General features: G+C 36.4%; 1 protein-coding gene across 4 annotated transcripts in view; it reads right to left on the bottom strand.

Moving 5' to 3' along the window:
• The window catches only part of CADM2 (cell adhesion molecule 2), a 619,460-nt gene that overhangs the window by 28,127 nt on the left and 564,973 nt on the right, over positions 1–26,360 (bottom strand). For 2 of the 4 annotated variants that reach the window (XM_071756013.1, XM_071756019.1), the window contains one exon: positions 24,518–24,637. The exons of the other annotated variants lie outside the window; for them this stretch is intronic. In XM_071756013.1, coding sequence (XP_071612114.1) covers positions 24,518–24,637 — 120 coding nt within the window. The remainder of the gene's footprint in view (positions 1–24,517; positions 24,638–26,360) is intronic. 4 annotated transcript variants of the gene reach the window in all.

Raw genomic sequence — 26,360 nt, 5'->3', positions numbered from 1 at the left:
GAAACAAGCAGCTGTGCATCAAAACCAAAATATTCTTCCAAAGAGCTACAAGAAAGACTTGAAACATAAAAAGACGGATAATTATAACAGCACAGACATAATGAGCTCTGAGTGTAATTGATGGTGAGTTGAACTGTGCTTTTAAATAAAAAAAGCAAACTTTATTTACAAATTGTTTAGGAAGAATTACTCTAGTTCTAACGTTTTAATAGTGGTTTTATACCTAAATTGTATGGTAATCTTTTATTCCTGGATCACCCTGAAAACCAGGTGATTCATTTCAATAGTTTACGCATCATGGAACATTTTAAACAAGCTTGAAAATCAATTAAAAAGGAGGAGATGTTATGTTAGTTGTGGAAATTTTGGAAAGAAGCAAAGCCTTCTTTACAGTATTATGTGCTTATTAGCATCTGTGATACAAGAAAATAAAATATTTTAAGTTATTTTAAAGAAACAGAAGAGACTGAAAAGACTGGGAAAGGGGTAAAAGAATCTGCCCTACAAAAACAAATGCCTTTTCTTCCATTTCCCTAATTTCATTCATTTTTGTTCATAAACAGTATTGAATCAAAGAGATGCAGCCATACTCCCTGATTTGTGGTAGTTCTTATATGACAGAAAGATGCAAAATTCAGCAGAAAAAGTTACTGCACTTACGGATGAAACTAACCAGGACCAAGAAGTACTGGACACTTTTATTCTCTCTATGTGGTAGGGATGGGAAAAGGAAAGGCAGATTTTCAGAGGTTCCTTAACAGAATAATGAAATAAAATGATCATGCCCTCCTAATAGTTATTGCTGTTGCTATTAGTAGCAGGAATACCAGTTTCATTTTAAATATAAATTTTTCTTTATCACTTAGGGGTAGTAGAATTAGTGTTATAAACTGGTCTTCTGCTTCCTTTCTCTAAATGCTGTCCCTTTACACACCACTTAAAAGAAACTGTTAAGGATTCTTTAAATAGTGATAGGAAACAAGAAACATCTTTTCACAGGTAGCACTATTGCCCATTTCTATTCTTATGGCATTCTTATAGCAACAGAGAAATAAAATACATGTTTGCATACGCCTGTGCATCTTTGTTTTTCTACATGAGCACCACTAAAAGAGACACTGAGCTTTAGGAAACGCTTGTGTGTCCTTGGTGTGTAAAACAGCCTACTGGGGCACAGAACTCCTGGATCCCTGTCCCCCATTTCAAGAGCTTCCTCCTTCTAGTAGGAAACCAGCTCTGAACTTAGCCCTGTTCATCACTCAGAACAATTAAAACAGAGGTGTCACAACAGAGCTCATGCATTCATATTTTGTCTGTGTTCCTGTGTATGTAATGTAATCAAAAAGGGGATGCACAGAAATGAAATGACATCCTCTTCAAGAAGAGTAAGGATAGGAATAGCTACTAAAGTGAAACTCAACCCCTACTAAGTCAGCAGTAAACACAAACTAGCAAAACCAGATTTCAAGCTAGAATATTAGCCAATGTTGTATTGTACCAAAGAATCAGAGGATCATTCTGGTTGCAAAAGACCTTTAAAAAAAGCAACCATTAGCCTAACTCGACCAAGGTCAGTGTTAAGTCCTGTCCCTAAGCACCCCACCTACATGTCTTATAAATACCCTCAGGGATGTTGATTCAATCACACCTCTCTTCCAGTGTTTGATAACCCTTTTGATGACAAAGTTTTTTCTGATGTCCAATCCAAACCTCCCCTGGCACAACTTAAGACAATTTCCTCCTGTCTTGTTGCTTTTTATTAGTGGGAAGAGACCAACTCTCACTTGGCTACTACCTCCTTTCAGGTAGTTTTAAAGAGAGATAAGGTGTGTTCCCCCCATGCCTCCTTATCTCCAGGCTATACAACACCAGTTTCCTAAACCATTCTTCATAAGACTTGTTCTCCAGACCCTTCACTAGTTTGGTTGCCCTTCTATGGACTTGGTCCAGCACCTTGAGGTCCTTCTTTTTGTGGGGGGCCCAAAACTGAACAGAGCATTCGAGGTGCAGCCTTACCAGTACCAGAGTACAGGGGACAATTACGGTTAACAAAAACAGGAGAGGCAAACAATACAGACTTTAGGATGCTTTCCCCTTTCTTTCCTTCACCCAATTAGGTGGTTGTTTTTCCTGTGCTAAATTCCTTTTGTTTTCAAAGAATCTAATTTTCTGTCCACTGAAGCAAAACTAAAGAAAAGAAGTGAGAAAATGATGGAGCAACAAGGCAGGTAAAATCCTTGTAAATCCTACTTCGAACTGCTTAATATTCTGAATCCATACTTCAGGGAGATAAAAACCCTGTTGGCATAGCCTGAGTTGCACTGATGTCTGAGCAGGAAGAGTTTAGTGTAGATTTGGAAGCTTGACTTGTTAAAAAGAGGAAAGAAAGAGCGAGAAATTAAGATTCCTCTGTTATGCTGGGATTTTCTACAACACAAGCCTCACTGATAAACAGAAATATAAACAAACAGAAATTAGAGCATTACAAGTGGTCACAAACTGTGGAAGGTCTCCATTTAATTAGTATTCAAACTACTAGCAAACCATCCAGCTCATTTTGATTCATTATGAAACATTATTGGAGAAACAGAAAAATAACATAATTCCTAATGATTAAGACTGCCATTATGTATATTTGTATAGACATCAGATTCTTTTCAAGTTGCTGGGATGGAGCCAGGATTCCAGTTTTTGCCTGAAGCAGCAAGAGACTACTGAAATCAAACTTTAACATCCCTATTGCAAACAAAAGTATGCCTTGAGAGTGTGTGCTCAGTTCAATTGCCTGAATATCACAGAATCAGTCTTCTCTACATCACCTGGCGGAAGAGAAGTGTTGTTATGTTTGCTATATATATTTAAAATACTTCAAGCGTTTTATACATTATTCCAGCTGTAGCACTGTATTTAGTTGCGAAATCACTTTTTTGGGTTGTTTTCCTTTAGCAAAAGAAGATATAATTAGGATATACTTAAGGGATGGGCCAGGAACCAACTCTGTGCCTTCCTCACACACCAACCCTAATTCCTCTGAGAAATCCAGCCCTGAATATTTCCTCACATATTCAAATGCAACATGCACAATATTTCTAACATGGAGTTACTGGGTTAGATTCACAGGGCTTGAGTACTTTAAACTACAGTTATTTAAAAGCCTTCACTGATGTGTAGTAGCAGGAAGCCTGCTCAGGGTACCTAAAATGAGATCCTTGGGATGAAAATACCTACACAGATCATTAACTTCTACCCGTTGATGTCTCTCTAACTGTTTGCAAGTGAATCTTTCACTCATAAATGGCTGAATACAAAGGAGAGTAAAATCCAGAACACTTTTAAGTTTTCAGGGTTAAAAGTAACTCTTTCTGATTTATATCTGGATATGAATTCACTCTACTTTCTCTTGCCTACTTATCAGAGAGAGTAGGATGCAGTGACCAGAATATCAAAGAATCATAGAATCAGGTGGGTTGGAAGGGATCTCAGAGATCATCAAGTCCAACCCTTGATCCACTACCGCTGCAGTTACCAGACCATGGCACTGAGTGCCACATCCAGTCTCTTTTTAAATATCTCCAGGGACGGAGAATCCACCACTTCCCTGGGCAGCTCTCTTAGCAGCTAGAGTTTGACACCCAGTATTTCAATAAAAGTAGAAACTGAGAAAGGCCATTAGGCTAGTGAGTGACAAGGGCTGCTGCAGCAGCTTCATTGCTGGTCTGCAATGGGGATACTGCTTGGAACCTAGACAGCAGCAGTGCTCTCTCTGGGAAAAAAAAAGAAGACAGCTCAGCTGGGTTGAAATTTCCAGTGCTTACACTTTCAAGACAATAAGGTTTTTATGAGCTTTGTTGCTGCACCTCAGGTCCAAACAGCATCACCTTTGCTGCATGATCTTCTTAGGAATGCTCAAAACCATGAAAATCAGCATGACTTTTATGCCTATCACCAGAAGAAAAAAAAGAAAACAAAACAACATCAAAACACAAAACCCCACCATATTAATTATTTTCCTTAATCCACTATAAAAAGATAACCATTTTTATGGCTTCATTAATGAAATTTGTAGCTTCTGAATACAGAAACATGTTCAGGATTTTGGCTGGAGACACAATTATATTCACAATGTACTTCATGCTGATATAAATTTGTCCTCATTGGTGCTACACTCAAATTTAGATTTGCGTAATGGTCACCAGCTTGTTCTGATTTCATAAGAACTGTACCAAATATTTTACCTATGTTTGCTGTGGTAAATGAAGTCTGATATTCATAGCAGCACACTTACATGTTTTGTACATCAGGAGTGTTTTAGCAGCAAATTATACTGCTAGTAGATTTCCTTTAAGTACATTGGATCAAGGTAGAGGGTTATTATCATTGTGATTTAATCATCTTGCAATTTTTAGTATTTTTATCTGAGATTAAGAATCTGAATTTGTATTACCCCTCTATATGCTTTATGTTTCCTATTCCTACTATTATTATAACATATGGTCTTCAGTAGTTTTTCCCTACTACTTCGGTTAACTGTGAAACTACTACTGCTATTACAACTTTGAGCCACTCATACAATATTTCTTTACACATGTGTGGTATTTGAGATTTCTAGGTTTATAGCAGTATGATTGCCAATTAGTTTGATGGTCATTTTACCACTGAATTCACACAGCAGTGGCCATGAAGAAACATTATTTTATCCTTATAGTAGTAAGAGCCACATCTGATGAGCATACTCTGTGATGTGGTATCTTCTTTTTTCAGATAAAGTAAATTATATAGAAAATGCTTTTTTCATTTGTAATTTTTATCTGCAATATCAGGAAGGAGGAAAACCCATAACTTATTCTTTTATAATTTAATTGAAACTGTGGGACTTGGCAATGAAGAGGCTAAATATGTAATGAATTTTGTTAAGATGTGCCACATCACTATTATTTGTGGCAATAACAGAGGGATTAAGCCGCGCTTTCAAGCATCTCTGTTTCCATTAGACTTTCACTGGGCCTACTTACAAATAAAATCTTAAATTTAGGGGGAAAACTTGTTAATTCTGTAACAGTAAAAGCAAATCTTCTTTATTCAAAAGCACTGTTCAGGAAAACACAAAATACCTCACTGTCATCACAGAGTCACAGAATATCAGGGCTTGGAAGGGACCTCTGAAGATCACTGAGTCCAACCCCCCTGCCAGATCAGGACCAAAACTAGGGCAGGTCACTCAGAAATGCATCCAGATGGGTCTTAAAATTGTCCAGAGAAGCAGACTCCACAACCTCACTGGGGAGCCTGTTCCAGGGCTGTGTAACCCCTACAGTAAAGAAATTCTTCCTCATGTTGAGGTGGAACTTTCTATGCTCCATCTTGAATCCATTGCCCCCTGTCCTGTCCCAGGGCAAGAATGAGATGAGGTTGTCCCTTCTTTCTTGAAGCTCAGTCCTCATATATTTATACACATTAATTAGATCCTCTCTCAGTCTTCTCCTCTCCAGACTAAAAAGCCCCAGGTCTCTCAGCCTTTCAGCATCAGTCAGGTGTCCCTTAATCATCCTCACAGCCCTCTGTTATACTCTCAAGTAAATCCCTGTCCCTCCTGAATTGGGGAGCCCAGGACTGGATGCAATACTCTAGATTAAAGTCTCACTGGGGCAGAGTAGAGGGGAGAGGACAACCTCCCTCCATCTGCTGGTTATGAGTACATGTACAATAAATTGCTCATTCATTTTTATGTTTTCAAGGTTGAGGCCTAATTAAAATACACCATGGTACCTTAAAAAAAATATTTTCAGCTACAAAAAGTTCTAGTATTTGCTGTTTTTCACATGCCTTCAGAGTCACCCTTGCCCTAGCCTTTAAATTCTACAATAGTAAAAATAAAATAGTCTTTTATTTATAAAAAGAATCTTTCAGAACACTGTAGATTACCTAAACAATCTGGCATTTCTAGTTTATAGCAAGACACACTCCAGTTGAAACCATAACTGCTTTTCTTTGTACCAGACAATAAGAGAACAACAGTATTGGTTTAGACTTCCAAACAATGTACTCAAATCAGAGATACATTTACCAGGTAGAGCTAGAGCCACAGCTGGCAGGATGAGAAAACTGTTCCATGCTGCATGAAGGTATTTCTTGAGCAGCTCTTTTTCCCTGCTAAACCTAATTTTGCCTCCAAAATGATAGGAAGCCTCTCCTAAACATACCACGAGTCAATACAAATTTCTGAATGGCCAGTTCATGAGAAAAACAGGGGCACAGTAGTTCTTGAAAATGTTGATTTCTGTAATGATCACTAGCTATGGTAAATAAACTCTTTTAAGGATAGCAGTATACGTATTTTGTTTGTACATCGATAAGGTTTGAATGGTAACTATATTTATAGAAAATTTAGTTTAACTGAATTGGAATAAGGTAGTGGCATATTGCAGTTATAAATGAGTCATTTTGTGATTTTTAGGATTCTTATGTGTGATCATTAACTTAAAATATTAACATTTACTTTTTTTAACATTGCAACAAAAATATTCTTTTAGTCTGCAGTTATCTTGGTCAATAAACTAACACTAATGAAGATCTATTTTGATTAAACAATTATATTGTCTTAATAACAACTGTAGCTATGATTTGAGGATGATATGTCTTTATTCGTTGAAATGATGGTTGATATAAAATTTGTAATTTTTCTCCTGTGCAAATATATCTTTCGAACATAAGAATGGATTTACTAGATCAGAAAAGAGCACCACCAAGTTCAATTTTGTTTACAACTGGATGAAAAACATAATAATGAAGTTCTCCTTGTTCACTCACCCATTTTCTGACTCCACAGTCTAGAAACTTTCTGCATTGGTGACTGTATTCACATCGTTCACTTTTTTCATGACATTTCTAACTTAATTACCACCTGTCTTTCCATCTCTCTCTTTTCCAAGTTGAAGATTGCTACTCTGTTTCATCTCTCTTAGCACAGACACCATTTTCAAGCACGAGCCATCCTTCTCACATTTGTTTTTTTTCTCGTTTCTATCATATCTTTTTGAGGCTGCAAAACCAAAATAACATGCAGTATTTCAGATGCAGAGGTGCAATATTAAGCATGTAAGGGCATGATAAGGTGCACTATTTAAAATGTTCTGTAGTTTTATGCAATGATGATGCAGTAATAATTTACATATGGGTTTCTACTCCTCTCCTGCTGGTGCCATGATGTTACTTGCCTTTCTGTATCATCACTCAATCCTGACTTGTTTTTGAAGAACTACCTGCAATGATCCAATATGTCTTTACAAAGTATTATCAGCACCTCACTCAGCCCTCACATTCACTGTTCAAGTGTGTAAAGCTAAATCAGTTTTCCAGAACCAATGCATCACTTGCATTTATTGCTTTTAAAATTTTCATTAGATCGCTTCTGCAGCTTTACATTAGGATGCTACAAAATTTTTAAATTAGTTAAATGCCACATGCCCTTTAAGGTTCACATCATTTTGTTTAGTGGCCTCCCCCTGCAGAGTGCAATCCAGCTCATCCTCCTCCCTTCTCTGCTCCCTAGCAAAGAGCAAGAGCACTGTGGGGTCAAATGACAATCAATCAACAACGCAGGGTCTTATGACTTCTTTCTTGGTAGTGGAATAATTAGTATCACTTCAGATAACAAATGAAAAAAAATAATAATTGTACTATTCAGTCTTGAAATGCCTCAAGTTTTTTTTACAAGTAGCTTGGGAAAATAACATTGCTGAGTAGGAGGGTAAGGGGGGGGTATTCTCTCCTCAGTATGCAAAGGAAAAATAAGCAAAAAACCTGAAAACCATAGAAGTGGTTTCAAAGGTTATGTGAATTTCCAGCTAATTGTGTATTTTTGTTAAATATCCTTACTACATAAATGATCAGTGAAATGAGAATGGGGACTGTTCAGCATATTAATTCATAGTTTTCATTTACTTTAAATTTCTGTAATAAAAGCACAGTTGCACTCCTACTGTCTAGTAGCAGTAATATGTACCATTATGTACTATGGTAATGCAGATGTGCATATATATATATATTTTGAAAATGAGTAAAAATATGAAGTTCTATTACTTTTTCTTTCTTTGAAGCATGTTCTGTGGACACTTCAGATAGAAATTCGGTCTTATCTTAATATTCACACCTTACAGAAGTTGTGAAGTGTTATGTAAGATAAGCGAATAGAGTAAATGCTTGATAAGTGCTTAACAATATAAATGCTTTAACTTTATCATGAAAATTATCTATAATAACACAGACTGAGTGCCAAAGAAAAAAGAACAAATAAAACCCCCTCATTTTTGTTCTATTTGTCTCAGTATGCAACAAATAATTGAAAAAAACCCATCAAATTAACGGAATACTTGGGCATAACCATGTTGCAGTGCTTTTTACACTAATTCCCAAATAAACTTTTTAAAATTAAGCTCAAAGAATGAGTTTTTGCTCTAATATTAAACATAGTCCTAATCTCCAAAAGCCATACATGCATTTGACTTAAAAAACAGATGCAGCTTCCCTGATTTCTATGGGATTGTTCATAAATGCATAAAGTGTGCAGGTAAGCTTCTGCAGGATTGAGCTGTTATCTACAGCCTGATTAATGACCAGGAGATAAGAAAGCACAGATCATAGGAAGGCATGTATCAAAGTGCTAATGTTAACAACACACTGCATGATTATGTAGCCATAAAACTAATTAAATGAACATGTAATTATGTTTATTGTCATGTAAAACTGATGAAGAGTTACTGAGATTTCAGTACAGTCCTGACAAAAAGATCCCATCTATAAAGTTTAGACCGAATAGCACACTGCCAGATGGCAGGCCCCATTCTTTCTAATGATTTTGCCCTACTAAGTATGTAAGTAGTGCTTCCAATGCAGCACAGCTCTGCTGCTGATACATCATTTTGGTTTTGATTGCTGAAAGAATAGCTGTGGAATGAAGTCAGGATTCATTCACATTCCTGCAATGGTTAGTTGTCATCATGTATTTTATAGCACTTACTGCCACAATGTTAAAACCCACTTTTTTTCAGTGCTACGTAGTTTTATTTCAATTTTTTTAACTGCATTTTTCTTTCATTATGATACAGTCAATGCAAAGACATGAATTAACGTGAATGAAATATCAGAGGACAAAAAAGCTCTTAAAATATAAGATGTTGGTGGAATAAATTTGACGAGGGTCAGTTAACTTAAAATTAAATAAAGAACAGGCTTTCCTGAAAGAAAAGAGAACACATACAATTTCATCATAATCACCCTGGAAAATGCCAACACATATACTACAACACATATATATTTATTGTTAAATAAGTTCTCAAGTTAGAAGTTAAGTTTTAGTTGCTGTTAAGGACTTATAAAGCTGGTCATTGGAACTCTCAAGGGACCAATACTAACTGAGAACATCTGACTGCTAATTTTTTTTTTTCTTCTTTCCAATACACTTCCTTTTAAAATACCGTTAATATTTCAATATGGCAAAAATAACTGCACTTTTTCAGCATTAGTCCTTTGACCATACTATAAATTCTAATCTTCCAGCCCTTACAAAGAGAATTAAAATAGCTTTTTGAAGCACTGAGTTGCCATATATTAAAGGAATCCAGCAACCAAGGGGAAACCTGTGACTATAACACTTCTAAACGTTTGTATGTCTTTTAAAAATTATATTATGTTCTTTCATAACTTGAATCCTTTGATTATAATTTATTTGGAAGAAAAGATGACCTAGATTTTCATTTGTGATATTAAATGTAAAACTTCTATCTTTTCAGGGACCTATCTCAACCAGAGGTTTGCAAGTTCTAGTGCAACATCCAGTACATGCTGATGTTGCAGGCATGGACTGAAGAATAATAAGGTAGGAGTGACCTCAATCAAGCTTCTTCTAGAAAAAAATTCAAATTCTCCTCACAGGTCAGACAAAGCAAAGGAAGCTTTTGCCTTCAGTCTTTAAGGCAGCTGCTACGACAAAATTGGAAACTGAATTATGCATAGGAAATACGAACTTTGCACAGAAATGCCCTTTTCAGCATATACAAAAGGGAGCCAGGAAGAACTTTTATGGAAGAATGATGCTCCTGTGGACTGTTAGGTGGCATGTGATTTTATAGTATGGGAAGCTACAAGCTGATTTTTTTCAGAAAAGAAGCTGCCCTAGTATGCACTCCTAGATGTTAAGTGAGGGTTGTAATGTTGCTGTACGAATTTGGAAGGATGGAAGTAGCAAAAAGCATGATCTGGAGCTGTAGATACCAAAATATAAATCTCAAGGGAGAGTGGAATACAACAGGATGGAACAGAACAAGCAGAGCAGAAGAGAACAGAATAGAATAGTTGAGGCAGAAGGGGTCTACAGTGGTCATCTAGTCCAAGTCCCTGAGTGCTTCAGGGCTGACTAGAAGTTAATGTGTGCTGCTAAGGGCATTGTCCAAATGCCTCCTAAACACTGTCAGGCTTGGGGCATTAACCACCTCTCTCTAGGTAAACCTGTTCCAGTGATTGACCATGCTGTCAGTACAGAAATGCTGCCTAATGTCAAGCCTCAGCCTCCCCGATGCAGCTTTGAACCATTCCCAGATGTCCTGTCATTGGATCCCATGACAGGAGAAGAGATCAGCATCTCCCTCTCCTCTTCCCCTCCTCAGGAAGCTGTAGCGAGCAGTGAGTCTACCCCTTAGACTCCTTAGCCTCCTTTTCTCCAAACTAGACAAATCCATAGTCCTTAGATATGCCTCAATTTGATGAAATAATGGCAATTCTAAGACTGTGAATAAACAGAGCAATTTAAATATGGGCATATACTAGAAATTTCAATATAGGCATCTCCCAAAGTAAATTAATTCCTTTTTTAAATTTGTTAAACCATATTAAAAGTGATATAAATAAAAAGTATGCGATAAAAGGTGTGATAGAGAAACACTAGACTGAAACAGACAACTGTAAATAATCAATAGGGCATTAGGACAGATTAATATGCACAGAAGATTTTCATTAATATGAAGACACTCATATTATCTCATTTCTCCAGCTTCATTTCTCCAGCTTCTTTTTTCTTATTGCCTTCCTCAACCATCTATTTGGCCAAAGACCCATTCCATTTTAGACAGCTGTGATTTTAAGCACTCATTAAAAGTTTATCCAGGCTCTCCACTAACATTTGTGACAACACAAAGAATAATCGGCACCATTCTGTAGCCATCAACTTAAAAGAGGGAATGGTTTAAGATGAAACCAATCCTATGAAATCCTAATCATATGAGCCCTGAAGGAATTAAATCTGTATTGTAAATTATTTCTGTTTAAAGCACATGCCAACTTTTGAGCATGTTTAAGTTTCATTTACATTAAGATTAAAAATATGTGTTAGGCTTATGCTTAAATACAGAACTAAGCTCAGATGCCATGCATCAACCACAGATTCATAGAATTTTTAAAAAAATGGTTTAATATGTTAGGATATTGATAATTGTTGAGACAAACTAGAACCTGGGACAGTATAAACAGGATTAGTAGATGGCAACATGAGACAAATGTATTTTCAACAGTAAAACAAAAAGCTAGAAAAAACAAAACCTTAAAGTATTTTAGCAGCATTCAATGCTCTAGAATCTGCTCCATGTGTTCTGACTTTAAAACAACTTATCAGTCCATCACTTTTTTTCACAAAGCAGACACATTAGAAAATGTGCTTTAGACTTACCCATGTGTCATTCTTACTATGAACATTATTTATTCTGTTAGTTTTTTCTGGTTTTAGTATTTCCTGAAATTTTTAATTGCTTGATAATACAGTAAATACACCAAGAGCAAGATGTTTTGCACTGCACACAACCCATCAATTTTGTTATGGTACTGAAGGCAACCACATGCTACTGTCAACTTCTCTCGCATATTGATTATTCCCTGCTGTTTGTTTGGTTGAGAAAGATTTTGAATTATATAAAAATCCTACCATTCATTTGTATCTCTTACTAAATATAGAATAGCACATTCTGCACACAAAATCAAAACTAAAATCTCTGAGTGTCAGGGTAGCGGTTTTCAGCAAGTTTTTCCACAGAAATGATTTAGTAAGAATCAATGAAGACTGCTCAAAAGCACCAGGAAGTAAAAAAGCAGACATTTCGATCACACAAAAACAATTAGCACACTTCCCAAAACCATGCTCTGATACAGAAACTTAGTATAACAACAGCAACAAAAAAGTCCCATAGGGACAAGAAATCTATAAAATCAGGCACAAAAGAACCTGGCCAAAGTTCTTGTGGTGGAGAAGAGCCAACCTGATTGTAATAAAAACTGATTTCTTCTTAACGTTGCTATCTCCATAAATATTGGGAACAGATTCTTGAGAGATGAAGTGGAAGGGAAAAATTAAGCAGTCTTATACAACTTAAATAAATTTGGGTTTCCATGGTTTTATAAAACACACACTTTACCTTAAAAAAACTATACATAAAATTTGTCTCTTCTCTGTAGGGTGTTGAATGCAGTTTATGACCAGATGTGTATACAGTAGAGACTTGTTAACCATGAGAAAAGAAAACGTATAGAATAAGTAGGATGAAGTCCTTAAATTGTTAGTTCCTTAAAGTGTCAGTCTTGGGGATTTGTCTTTAGGGAATTTTTTTTCTAAATTTTATTTTATTACCTATAGTATATTCCCATAAAGTTTTATATTCTGGCCTTTCTCACCTAAGATCCTTGTCTCTTACCCTTTATGCTGGAAAAAAGGAAATAGCACATTAACATAAATTGCTACTCTTGATACTCCTTTCCCCTGACAGGGGGTTTTCTATTACAGCCTTGTGAGAATTCAGGCTGGAAAGAAACCCAAGCATCTTGATTGAAAGGATTTGATATATTCTTTTCAAATTCATGCTATCTAAATCACAGCAGGAAGACTTGTAATCAAAGTTTTTCAAAAATAACATAAATTTAGGGAAAAAGGAAAAGGCCATTCAGCCCATTGCAAGTCATCTTGGTTAACACAGTTTCTCCAGAATAGTATCTCCCTTCTTCTTTAATGACTGCAGTGCCTTCAATTCCAAACTTGGCTCAGTAGGCTATTGAAAAATTGTATTTCTCTCTGAGTGAAAAGTACTTCCTTGTGTTCATTCTGAATTTCATTTTTTCAGTCACTTCCATTCGTGCTTTCCTGCTCAGTCTTTTATACTCAGCCAAACAGTGAGTCAAGTGTTATTGAATGAGGTTTTCCACCTTGTATTTTTCAGGGTAGATGAGTATGTAATTCTGCCTCTTTCTCAATTTTTACAATGAAAAAAATGAACTCAGCTGTGATTAGGTACAGCCATTTCTGATACCATACGCTTTAAACCAGACTTTTCTTCCCCTTCTTTCCTCTAAGGTGTTTTGAAGCTAATCTTTTAAAACATTGGTCTTCAATTTTTTTCACTTTTTTTCACTTCAGCTTTGTCAACTTTTCTGCACCCAATGTGATGTCTCCACTGCAGTAAAATATTAGCTTTTAAAGATTTTGAGGTTGGAGTCTTAAAGTAATAGAACTGCAGCAATGCTCTCTTTGTTTTTCTAATCTCTCTCCTCTTAGTTGTAACAAGGAAATGCACTTTACCCCAGCTGTCAGAAGTCCAATGAAGCTGAGATGCTCCACAGCCCCAGCAGGCCCCACATCTTGAGCATTTTGGACTGGTGCACTAATACATTTGGCGTTCTGGTCTAGAAACACAACTGTGTCATGCCATTGAGCACTTTGTACACTGTTCATGGAAAATAGCCCACAAAAAGTCCTACATCCTACGCAGGGGCCCCCAGATGGGTCTGAAAGAATATCAAGGTCAAGCACTAAACTGTACTGATGTTTCTGGCAGCTCCTGAGAGAGCTGCTCCTGTGAAGAATACACACAAGACAGCTGTGGCACCCAGTTTTCTGCATAGCATGAGCTCCAAAGTCAGCAGAAAAATGCCAAAATATTACCTTAAGAATATATATTTTTTTTAATTCACTATCTAAATAACCTCACATACAAAAGTTAATAGTTCAGATTCAATAATATCTGAAGTCATTCTTGTTGATTTTTCTTTTATTTTATTGTCCTGGGGAATGCTATAGCTTTGAGAATGGACAAGGTCATCTTTCATCCGAAAACTTAACATAATTAGTAACAATTCTGTACTTTGTGAGGCTCACACTGGAAGTTATTAACTGTGTTTCAAGCGGAGTGTCAGAGAAACCAAGGGCAGAAAGAGTAATCTTTTCAGCTTCAAAGGCACACTTCATGACTTCAGTTCACTGGTTAGTGAGAAAAGATGTGCATTTTTTATTAAAGCAATAAATTTGAAAATATAAGCATTTTTCTCTCTTTTACTTTCTTTTCCTCATTTTTAGAACTTGTAGGCTCCTTTTTAGGTTGTTGGTTTGTTTTAATTTTGGGGTTTTTTTAACATCCCACACCTCATGCAAACAATTTCTTTAGCTGTCCTTGTCATTAACTGTAACAGTATTTAGTTGGATACTTTTGCTTTTAACAGTGAATCACTTCATCAGTGTTCATCAGCCTGACAGCACAGCACTTGCCAAAAAAGCCTTATTCAGTAACATCAGAAAATAAGATCTTGGTTTTTGCTGGTACAATCTTTAGATACCATAAATATCTCTCCTAAAAAAGGAAGACTCTTAGCCTTATGATTTGATAGAAATACAGCAAGAATGAAGCATATTCAGTAAAAAATATTTGCCTTGTTATAAGAAATTTATTCTATTTCCCTTAAAACTCATCACTGGAGATGTGCTCGACAACACTTTCAAGACAAAATAAACCAAGCAAAAAAGTCCTAATAAGGTCCTAAGTATCATGGATTCAGTTCTTTCAAATAAGTACAACAAAAAATTCTGAAGCTTATTTCCAGTCAATACTTTTGAGAAGAAAATACATATGAATCAAGAAACCTTTTTACTGGAGAAAGGTTTAACTAGAACCAATGAATGGTTGTTAACCTCAGAGAAATTTAACTGTGAAGCAAAGCTCAAGTTTGTCATAATAAGGGTAGTTAACTCTTAAAGAAAAACACCAAGGCAAATCATGGGCTCTCCATTTTCTTAAGTCCTAAATTAAGTTTACATATGTTCTAGTCAATGTTTTTTAATAACACACAGGTTTCTGTTCCTCATAAATCTATGAGAGCAGAATCAGTACAAAAATTCAGGCTAACTGACCTAGTGGGTCCCTCTGGATTTAGCAGATCACAGATTTTCTCTATGAATAACATACTAAATTACGTATAGTCTCACTGAAAATTAATGGCCTTATGTATTATAAGGTATTGCATAGAGAAAAGGATATTACAGCCTCTTCAACTGTAAAGGAAATTCTTCATACATCTGCAGATCATTTTCAAACTTCCTGGGCACTGCAGGCAAAAGTGACAATATACTAAAAATTGTGTCTTTTTGGACTGGAAAATCCAGATTCATCCAAACCTCAAAATGACCTGTCAGCCAGATAAGATAAACTCATTTAACCCATCAAGACAAACCACCTGTAGATCTGAAAATACTTGATTCCAAAAGTCTCTTGAAATCTGGAATCCTGGCTTTTAAAGCAGCAGATACAAATGTCTAATTTTTTTTTTTTTTTAATTTATTTTGAAAGACATGAAACTCCTGAGTATGACTAGAGTATGAAATAAGTACAAATAATACAAGTGACATGTCTTGTGTACACTTGACTATTGAAAATGAATACACATCAATAAAGTGTAGGAAACATGACTGAGGTCACCACTCAACTAGAGGCCAGATGAAAATGGTCAGTATGGTTACTTTAGTACATGTTGACTTTGATCTTACAATTTACATAGAGGTGGTGATACTGATGCCTTCAGTCCTTTCCCTGTTCTTTCTTTGAAGGGCCTGTATTTCTTTACTAGTAATGTGTGGAGACTGGGCAGATGGAGTGCTGATACCCTACAGCCTGTGGCACTTGAGGGAAATTCTCAGGATTAATTCAGAGAAAAGGGTTTCCTTGATAGCCAGTGAGCATGTTCCCAGCAGAAGGAACTCTTAATTTGTAAAATCTTGTACTGTCATCTCACAATAAAAACTGCTGGTCTGCATAATTCAGATGCAGTATTAAAAAAAACCCATCAATGTGAGCAGAGCTCAGGTTAGAAATGTTTGAAATCTTGACACATTGCTGAAGCCTCTCTGGAGCTCTGATGTTTAATGGAATCTTTATCAGACCACCAACCAATTGTGATTACTTATCTGTATAGCATTGTATTTTAGGTTAAGTGATAATCCATCAACAATGGAAGCCATTGTGTACTTTTAAAATTACATACTTCATTATTGCAAGCTGACAGCTGGCTGGATTTGTCATCACTGGAAATATTTGTTCCAGACACAAAGAGCAGGTTCCTAATATATGACATTATGATACTTCCTTACCTTTCATGTATTCAGAGTCATTCTGTTGTAATCTATGTCTCATTTATGATGTTCAACTATATGGCAAACTACTCAGAGTGTGATATCTATCTTTATTTATTCCAGAATGCAACAGCCTCATTTCATGAATAATATGACTGAAAGACAACCAATAATGACGACAGTCTTCATCTTACGTCATAGTATCTGTTAAGCAAACTGCAGTTTTCTAAATTGTATACTTCTTTGTTTTAGCTTTTAAAAGACGAAAATGGAAAAGCTGAAGTACTGAAGTATCTTTCATGGCAATCAAGGTAACTGGCATGTTGCCAGAAGTTTTATTTATAGCCATGCATGTCCACTTGAGGATATTAACTCTTCAATATTACAACTATGAAGTATAATTTTAAAAATACTGGAGAATTGAGAATTTCACACAGAAACACTTGGTTTTGATATTGGTCTGCTCACAATATAAATACAAGGATATTTCCATTTTTCAGCATACAAGTGATAATGGAGTTTCATAATTAGTTACACTGCATGAAAAGGTACTTCTTTTCATAACCACAGTGTGATGCTACTTACTACCTGTTGTCCTATTTGCTCTGAGCCACAGGAAGATATCTTCTCTGCATACAATATCCAAAATTTCTAGTCTTAACCTCAAATCATGTAGATTATTTTCATACCAGGTGTGTAAAGCCTCTTGAGTGAGCTAGCATGATTTTTGGTCTATGATCACTGTCGATGTGAGTATGTACACTTTGTCATGACTCTGATTGTCTGTGGACATACTTTGAAGCCTGTAGGAATCTAGCAGTGAAGTAAGAAACTGCTTGAGTGAGGGGTGTTTGTGGAGGTGCTTTTGGTTGTATTTGGTTTGGTTTGGTGTTTTGGTTTTGTTTGTTTTTTTTTGTTTTTTTTTTTTTTTTTTTTGGGTTGCTACATGGAGATACCTTATGCTATGAGGCTAAAGCATGAGAGAATTCCTAACTGAAGATTCCTATTTTTTTTTTCATTTAATAATTTTGTGTACATGGTCCACCACATTAACATTATCATAAGCCACTTTCATTGTACTATAAGAAGGCTTTTTTCTGGTTGTCTATCTACCAGACCTAAAAAAACAAAGCACTCTTTGAGTTAGAAGAGATGCTACAGTTTTCTCTGTTGATCTAAATCTTATAAGTTTTGAGAATTTGCAGTGTTGATTGTACCACCAAGTATGAATAGTGGGATGAAACCCTAATTGCATGTTGCTTACTGAAAGGAAAAAATACTATTTTCTTAAAATTGGGCACTGTTCGATCCTAAAATCTTGCCATCTTGCTGTCTAATCTCCAGGCCCACTGAATCTCTGCTTAGGGTTTGTTTTCCCTGTTGCAAAGAAGCTGAGAATTTGGCCCAAGGAGCCACATGCCTCCTGATGAGCTGAGGCCATACACAAACACAGCTGTGGAGTTTTTCTTTCAATGTGAGAGCCTTTGGTAGCAGAGACTGCACAGAAAAGGATGCAAACAGTCTTACAATCTTGCATCTCCCCTCTGGACCTGTTAGCTAGTATTGGACCTTGGGAAACTGGGCACCATTTTTTTCCCTCATCCATTTAGCCCATACAAGTGCCAAGGAATGGGAGGGCCCTTTCTATTCCTGGCTTCTGAATCAGCTGGTTGCAGGTGCTGGCTAGGGAAGGCTTTCCAGCTACTACTCAGCTGCTGCTTGTGGATGTTTCACCTGGGTAACAGATAGCTCTTACCAGCAACAGCCTTGGAGGTTTCAAGGCTTCAGGAAAGGGGCTTGTAGAATAGATTCGGGATCTTATCATCATCTACTGTAGGTTTGCCATGATTTATTAGCATACCTTCTTAACAGCTAGGAAAAAAGAAGAATGAAAAATAAAGGTAATGAAAGAATTCCTTATAAAATCAAGAGATGTCAGTTTTTGCAAGATGGCAGCTAAAGGTTTACTTGAATGTCTGGGGGGAAGGGGAAGGAAATAATCTATAGAACTGTTTGGTTGAATCTCAGATCATCTGGCCTCTTGGGAAATCTAAAAGTTAGAGAAGCTATTAGGAGATCAGTGCAAGAGAGGGGAAGATGAGAGAGAAGAAATAAAACCCAGAAAGTTGTAATTTTTTAACTGGTTTGAGTAAAACTAGACACAAATTAGATTTTATTTTCCTGCTGCAGCTATAAAGTAGTACATAAACCAACTAGTTTTTAGCATGCTGTCATACAGAACTTTTTGAACATTAGACAACATTCATTTTATTATCAGATCTGAATGCAAGTAAGCATACACAACTGTATTTAAGATATAAGTCTACTATTATGTACTTTGTCCCTCCCAAATTCTATATAACTTTTCCTTGCCCAGTTATTTCTTTGCCCTGTTATTTCTTTTCCTGTCAACATCACAGAGTGCCAAATTATTTTAATCACATTATGTGAAAGAAAATTTAAATCACAAGGAAAGAACTGATAACAAAATATTTTTTTGGTACCAAAAAACCTGAGAATTACAAGTACAGTTCTAGGCAGTTTCTGCACTGAAACTGCCTATAATGAAATAGGTATTATATTATTTTTCTTTTTTTCTCTCCTCATATAGACTCCAAAAGAAAAATGGAGGAACAAGAAAGTGATGTCATTTTTTAGCTAAGACAGTTGAAATTTATGCTATTCACACTTAAATTAGATTCACAAGTTTTCAAAATTATGAAATCCTCCAACTTTTCCTTAACCCACTGTAAACTCTTCTTCTAAATTTAGCTTCACAAATCTCCTTTAAGAAACCTTTCTTTTATACCAGAGTCAAAACCAATGTAAACACAGTGGATTGTAATAAAGCAGGGATTTCATTCATACATAAATATGCACATTTATTGGATCTCTGGTCACTCTGACTATTAAATAAACTTTTGAACTTCATAGCACTGTTGCCTGGTAGCGGCATCCTATCTCTGTTATGTACAATGACTTTTAGAGATGTTTTTAGGCGTTTCTATATACAGCTTTGAACATTCTGGCATAGTCATTATATAAATGAGTCAGCTGAGACTGAATCACCCTGATATGCTCAGTCAAGCTGAATGTATCTATCTTTTGATTTTGGAATGCTTTTGCAATGTTACTTGTGTACCAAACTGGGGGGTGATCTTATTTCAATCTTCAATAACAAGAATATGTCAAAATTACCGAGTTTTAGAAATTCTCCAGCTTTTTTTTTTTTTTTTTTTTTCCTTGACAGGAAAAGGATTCAAACTTTAAAATTGCATGGGGAGTGTGTGTCATTAATATAATAGCAGTCTGTGGGATGACTTTATGTACATATGCATGCACAAGGTTGTCTCCTTTGTGAATCCAGAAACACAGCTGTTCTGACCTGAAGTGGCTTCTCCTAGACTGTTTATCACACTCCCTCGCTACCTATAGGACTTTGATGGACTGGCAAAGAACCATCTAAGTTAACTTTATGCTAATGAAGAATTTCTCCCAGGATATCATTAGTTTTTTTTAATACTGGGGGCAAATCCACAACTCTTTTTTGTCCCTTCCCAGTCACAAAGGGGAACACTGCCTGTATTCATGCACAGCTTTCACGAAAAGCATTACATAAATCTGCTAGAAAGTAATCTGCTCATATAGTGTATAATTATTCTTTCCATAGTCCTCTAGAATTGTTTCTTCTCATACATTTTATTGTCATTTTGTCACACATTCCTCACCATGGTTATTAGGCTTTAAGATACCCTTGACAAATATATAAAGGGCAATAGTCTTCACTGGCATCAAATTGTGTTTAGATTTTTTGAGTTAGTAGGTAATGTACCAGCAAAAGAATAATTAATTCCTGAAGGACTGAGCACAAAAGCAAGCATATGTTTGTCTGAGAGAGTGAAAAGTTTGACTAAACAGGATGTTTATAAATTATCATGCTGTCATCCAACAGGATCAGTAGCTTTTTTTCATGTTGTTTACGAAATGCCATGTAAATTTAGACAGTGATGGGTCACAGAGTTCCAGAATTAACTGATGATGGTTTTAAGTTTTGTTTTTTTTCCCCATTAATCCAGCCTTTTGCTAATCATGAGGTACCATCCTCAAATGTAAAATGCCTTAGATTCACAGAATCTCTGGGCTTTTTGTATCCTGTATCAAATTTCTTTAAAGACATCTCTTGTGACTGGATATGAAGTCACATCTCCTCAAGGTGGACTATGTAAAAGTCATGCAGAACAGAGGAATGTCTTGCAAAATTTACCTGAGGTGACTTGCAAGTATTGAGTCATATTTTTAGAATAAAAATAAAGGATATCCATCCAGCAAGACTATTATGTCAGCTCTTGGAAATCCAGTTTAAAGGTATTATTAATTAGTAAATACTACCCTACAATCTGGAAAAACAATCTGTTTCTTTAAGGCATGATCAAACAGTATCTGATAAAGTAAGATAAGGAAAAATGCCTCATTCAATGTCTGAGGAAGCCAAAACACAACAGAAAAAAATAGTTTTGAAGGTTGAAAATACATAAAAAGCTTCTCAACTTATGTCCTTATATACTCCTTGTTGTCATAAATCTTCCTGGAATAAGAAGTAGAAGTGTCAAAGAAAAACATGTTTATATGTATATTTTTGCTTGGCCAGATACAGATACAACTGAAAATCTCATCCATTCTAAAATGGTTCTTATGCAGCTTGTATCTCTGGTGTGTAGGTGCTCAGACAATCTAGATAACATTCAGTCCAGTATTTCAAAATGTCAGAACTCAGCCTTCATGACATTCACTGTAAATTTTAAAATATTATTTGTTTATGGGTCCAAGAGAGGAAGACCACAATAGTTCAAGAGAGAGGATCGTGTCCATTTTGCTCTGACACGCAAATCAAGCTTTTCTAAAGAAAGCAAGGATGAAGGACGTCATAGAACTTCAATAGCTATGCTGAGTCACTGCCTCCCATGCATTTAGAAAGTTTACCCACTAAATGCCTTTGCCACTAATTCAGTGGATAACTATTCCCCATTGAACTTGGAAAATAACTCTTCATTAGATTCATACTGACTTTTCCTTTTTAAAAGCAAAACCAAACAAACTGATGCCTTCAAATTCCTCACAGAGCATATTTCTAAACTCCCTGTCCTATCTGTTCCACCTGAGTGTATTGAGGGATCTGGAAGAGAAGCTCACCAAGCCTCTCTCCCATCGTTTACCAACAGTATTGGTTAACAGTATTGGTTAACAGGAGAGGTCCCAGCTTACTGGAGGTTTGCTGATATGATGCCCATCTACATGAAGGACCAGAAGGAGAATACAGGGAACTATAGGCTTGTCAGCCCGACATCAGTGCCCAGAAAAATTATGGAGCAGCTCATATTGAGTGTGCCCACAGGAAAAGTGCAGGACAGCCAGGGGATCAGGCCCAGCCAGCATGGGTTCAGGAAAAGCAGGTCCTGCTTGACCAACCTGATCTCATTCTATGACCAGGTGAGCCGCCTGGATGAGGGAAAGGCTGTGGAAGTTGTCTACCTGGTCTTCAGTAAAGTCTTTGAGACTGTCTCCCACAGTACTCAAGAAGCTGGCAGCTTATGACATAGACATGTATACTCTTCACTGGGTTAAACACTGGCTACATAGCAGTATATACTGATATACTGTATGACTTATCACAGTAATCCTCCCTTGTTTTCACATTTTTGTGGTTCTTGATTACTTAGATTGTAAGACAACTTAATTATTCCACTACACCTATCTTAATTTTCCTTTGTACTGGGACAGACTTTCATTTAACTTTCAATACATGCTTTTCAAGAAACAGTCTTTCTACACTTCTTTGTCTCTCAGATTATCGGCCCCAAAGACCGTATCATAGAGTCATAGAATGGGTTGGGCTGGAAGGTACCTTGAACATCATCTAGTTCAACCCTCCCTGCATGGGCAGGGACAGCTCCCACTAGATAAGATTACTCAAAGCCCCATCCGACCTGGCCTTGAACACTTCCAGTCATGGGGCCTACACAGATTCTCTGGGAAACTTACTCCAGTAAGTTTCACCACCCTCATTCTTCCTAATGTCTAATTTAAATCTCCCCTTTTCCAGTTTTAAGCCATTGTGCCTTCTCCTCTTGACCCTGTAAGAAGTTCCTCCCCAGCTTTCCTATAGGCCCCCTGCAAGTACTGGGAGGCCACCATAAGGTCTCTCCAGAGCCTCCTTCCCTCTAGACTGAACAACCACAGCTCAACTTGTCTTCACAGAAGAAGTGCTCCAGCTCTCTGATCATCTTAGGGCTACCAGAATATATCAGTTCCTTGAGGCTGAAGTGGTCTCATCTTCTGAGCCATTTTGCTGGATTCATTTTTTATTTTTTTTTCTGGGAGGAGTGAGTACTCATGATCACTTTCACCACATTTCCTTCTTTTACTTTCTCTAAAAGCAGTATCTCTTTGTTATGAAAGAATCAAATTGCACACTCTCATATGTATTAGAGCAGAAGCTCAGAAGAAGGTTCTCCTTTTCCAGATCTTTCTCTAAATGCTGGGCACACAAATGAGTAAAGGAAAAGGAGGTCCTGAACCACACTTAGGAGGTAACAGAGTGCCTTAATAAGATTGGTACACTAAATACACAATCACATCAGTGACATAGTTTAGTTATGACTACATAACAAGAAGAAAACAATTCATTAAGGACAACAAACACCAACATGGTACACCAGGCACTTTGCTCTTCCAGTATCCAAAACCTCAGAAATCTGGGAAGCTTCTGCTGCTTGGCTCAAAACATTCTTTTATAAACACATTATCATTCCTATAATTCTGTTCCTTTTCAGGATGTTCCTCCTGCATCTAAGACCCATAAGCATTGGGCTGTTTTCCATGGTCTATCCCTTTTTTTTTTTTGTGTAAAGGGAAAGGACTACTGTAACTATGTCTTTTTCACTAAAACAACAATATTTTTCACGCTGTAAGTAATATTAATGTTTTTAAAATGTTTTACTAAAAAATGTAATACTAAAGCTTTTAAAATTTCATGTTTGATGTTTCTTTATTAACTGAAGGCCACAATATTAAAGTACCAACACCACATGGAGGAAGAAGCTGGGTGATCTGATACTATCACAATTTTTACACAATGGACTTCCATTTAGTTCAGCTAATTCTTGCAAGTTAGGCAGGTCACTACAACTGACTCCTAACGATGCTTCCAGAAAGAAAAGATTTCATAACTCTGTCCTAACTTTCCTGGTAGAATTACACCTTATCATGTGAATAGCTGCAGTGTGGCAAGTGATTTCTTCTCTCCTTGCTTAACGAAAGCCTTTAACAGACCACATAGGAACCTTCTGCCGTTTCGCACTCCATGAGAGATTACTGACTACCAAGAAGTTGATAACCTGCAAAACCTTACACACACATCTTCACTATAGAACAGTTTTCTGACCAGTCACTGAATACAATAGTAAAATCAAGCTTTATATTTTGTTCATAACAAAGCAAAGCATCACTAGAAACATTTAAAAAGCTATAACAGCCAAAAAACCCAATTGGGTGGGGAGGGGGCAGGGAGATAGAAATTTCAGTTTATTTACTCTAGTGCTGGTAAGATAAAGACACCTCAAAGGTATGAATTCCTTTAACTGTAAACAATTAACAAGGGTGGTGTAATGTAATGCCTTTTTGTTATCAAGCAAGACTGAATTAACAGTAATTCCAGTGCTCAGACACCTATCTTTTTTTAAACATTAGCACCCAAAATAACGAGTCTTAAAAGGTCATGTTTATTTAAAAATAGCTTGCCTGCATTTTACATTAAAGTTAATTTACTAACCTTAAAAAATTAAATGCAAATGTATACAAATAATTTAAGCATCCTGTCAAAGTTCACATACACACTGCTAGAGCAACAAAAATATTCAAGGTCATATGAAATCTCTCTTAACCATGCACCATCATGTGGATTATTCTATTATATCTATTGAACTAAAGTGTCTGAACCCTCTCTTTAGCAATTTCTTTCCTTTTTAAAAATTAAACCTATAATTTCCTATTTATAATGTGTTTTCCAGGCCATAATAAAGAAGCATACTGTACCTCTGGTGCTGATGGCTGCTGCCGATGTGGTTGTGCTGGTTGTTAAGGCTACAGTGGTTGGGACTGTTGCAGTGGTAAGGGAGGGGATGACAGTAGTGGGAAGCAAAGTGTTGAAAACATCTGGTGAGTGGAAAAAAAAATATAAAATAAAATCATATCATGCAAACAAAGGAGAACCATAATAGTGGTTTAATTTGTAAATACAAGTATGTTGAAAATGACTAAATTAAAACATGATTAACATAAATTATTACAGGTACACTAGAGTACCTTTAAATTCTTGACATTATATCACTCTCAATATTTATAGTCAATCTTCAAGCATACGGAATTTAAAACGCTGTTAAAATGACCAGGTTTCTATAGATCTGGAGAGTGACTGTTTAAGTGACAAGAATCCATTTCTTCATTGAGCCATTTAAAATGTCTCATATAGTAGAAACCATACACGGATGAAACATGCTGTGTCAGAGTGGGAGATGAAAAAAACAACACCATCATGCTAAAATAAACACACATATGTTAACAAGAAATGGCTGTATGTTAAAACACCCACTTTCAGACAGACTCAATGGAAGGAAAAAGGGGAGAAAATGCTACTAACGATAAGAGCTGCTTTTTCCGGTTTGCTTTTCTTCTTCTCACACATTTGTTTAAGACACAGTTGTCTGCTGAGATCCAGAGCAGAGTATATTTCAAAATCTTTGCCCTAATTAGCAGGCACAGTAATCTTCCAGTCATCCTTAACACTTAAAATTTATTGTTAATATGCACATTAGTATTTCTCTAAAACAGCTTAGAACTTAAAAGCAGAAATGCTAATAATATTACTGGTTAAAAACCTGCGCACACAAGTCAAAAAAAAAAAAAAACAAAAAAAAAACCCAAAAAAAAACATGGCCCTAATGACAGCATCCTATAAATTCTTTCAGCTTTTGACCAAGTAATTGCAGGTATGCCAGGATTCAGTATGCTGCTGCTTCGTTGCAGAGGAACCAATAATGTCTGTTGCAAAATGCTTCAGTACAGAGCAGAACACTGCCAGATGTACAGATAGAAAATACTTTGATTACACTGCCAGAAGCAATAAAGACCAGTATCACTTTGCTTATAAGGTGATTGCAGGTTTTATAGAACAAACAAAAGGCCTGAAGAAAACTAAAAAAAAAAAAGAAAGAGCACTTCCATAAGGACATAAAAAGTATCTGACATTTTTCAGATTATTTATCCCACAGGTTTAAAAGGAAAGGACTAGTTTCTTAGCACTTGATGGCGAGTAACCCATTCCATACTGTTTTCAGTGAAAATATTTCTGAAGGGTGCTATTCAATGCAATAAAAGAGTAAAAATCTGACCCACAATCTGTCTTCCCGTGCTGTGGAAAGAAATGCAATTGGTCTCTGAGTACCATCAATTCTGACTAAAATCGATGGAAGCTGAAGTAGCGCAGAGCTTTACAGTACCGGGCCCTGCAGAACACATTTCAGCCACAGTCCTTGAGTTCAGGACTGTATAATTACTTTCTTAAAACTTCAGCTTAACATGTTTACCTCATTTTTGTACTAGATGACAGATTATTTTGCCACTCCAAAAGTTGCCTTGTCAGTCAAAACCCATGAGTCACCTACAATTTTCTGTATTATTCTTGTTTTGTCAACTTGCACGTTCTCTCTGGAATCTATACTTCAGGGATTTTCCACTTCCAAAGCCATCAGAAAATGGCATGGGATCCCTCTTTCATCTGTTGTGCTCTGATACGTAACCTGTTTCTCAGAACAAAATACTACCAGGCCGAAACAGGCTTTAACCTGTTTCCTTCTATCCCACAGTGTGGCCACATTAA

This window comes from Heliangelus exortis, chromosome 1, assembly GCF_036169615.1.
Source record: "Heliangelus exortis chromosome 1, bHelExo1.hap1, whole genome shotgun sequence".
Classification (NCBI taxonomy): domain Eukaryota; kingdom Metazoa; phylum Chordata; class Aves; order Apodiformes; family Trochilidae; genus Heliangelus; species Heliangelus exortis.
This window is presented reverse-complemented; position numbering and strand designations above follow the sequence as displayed.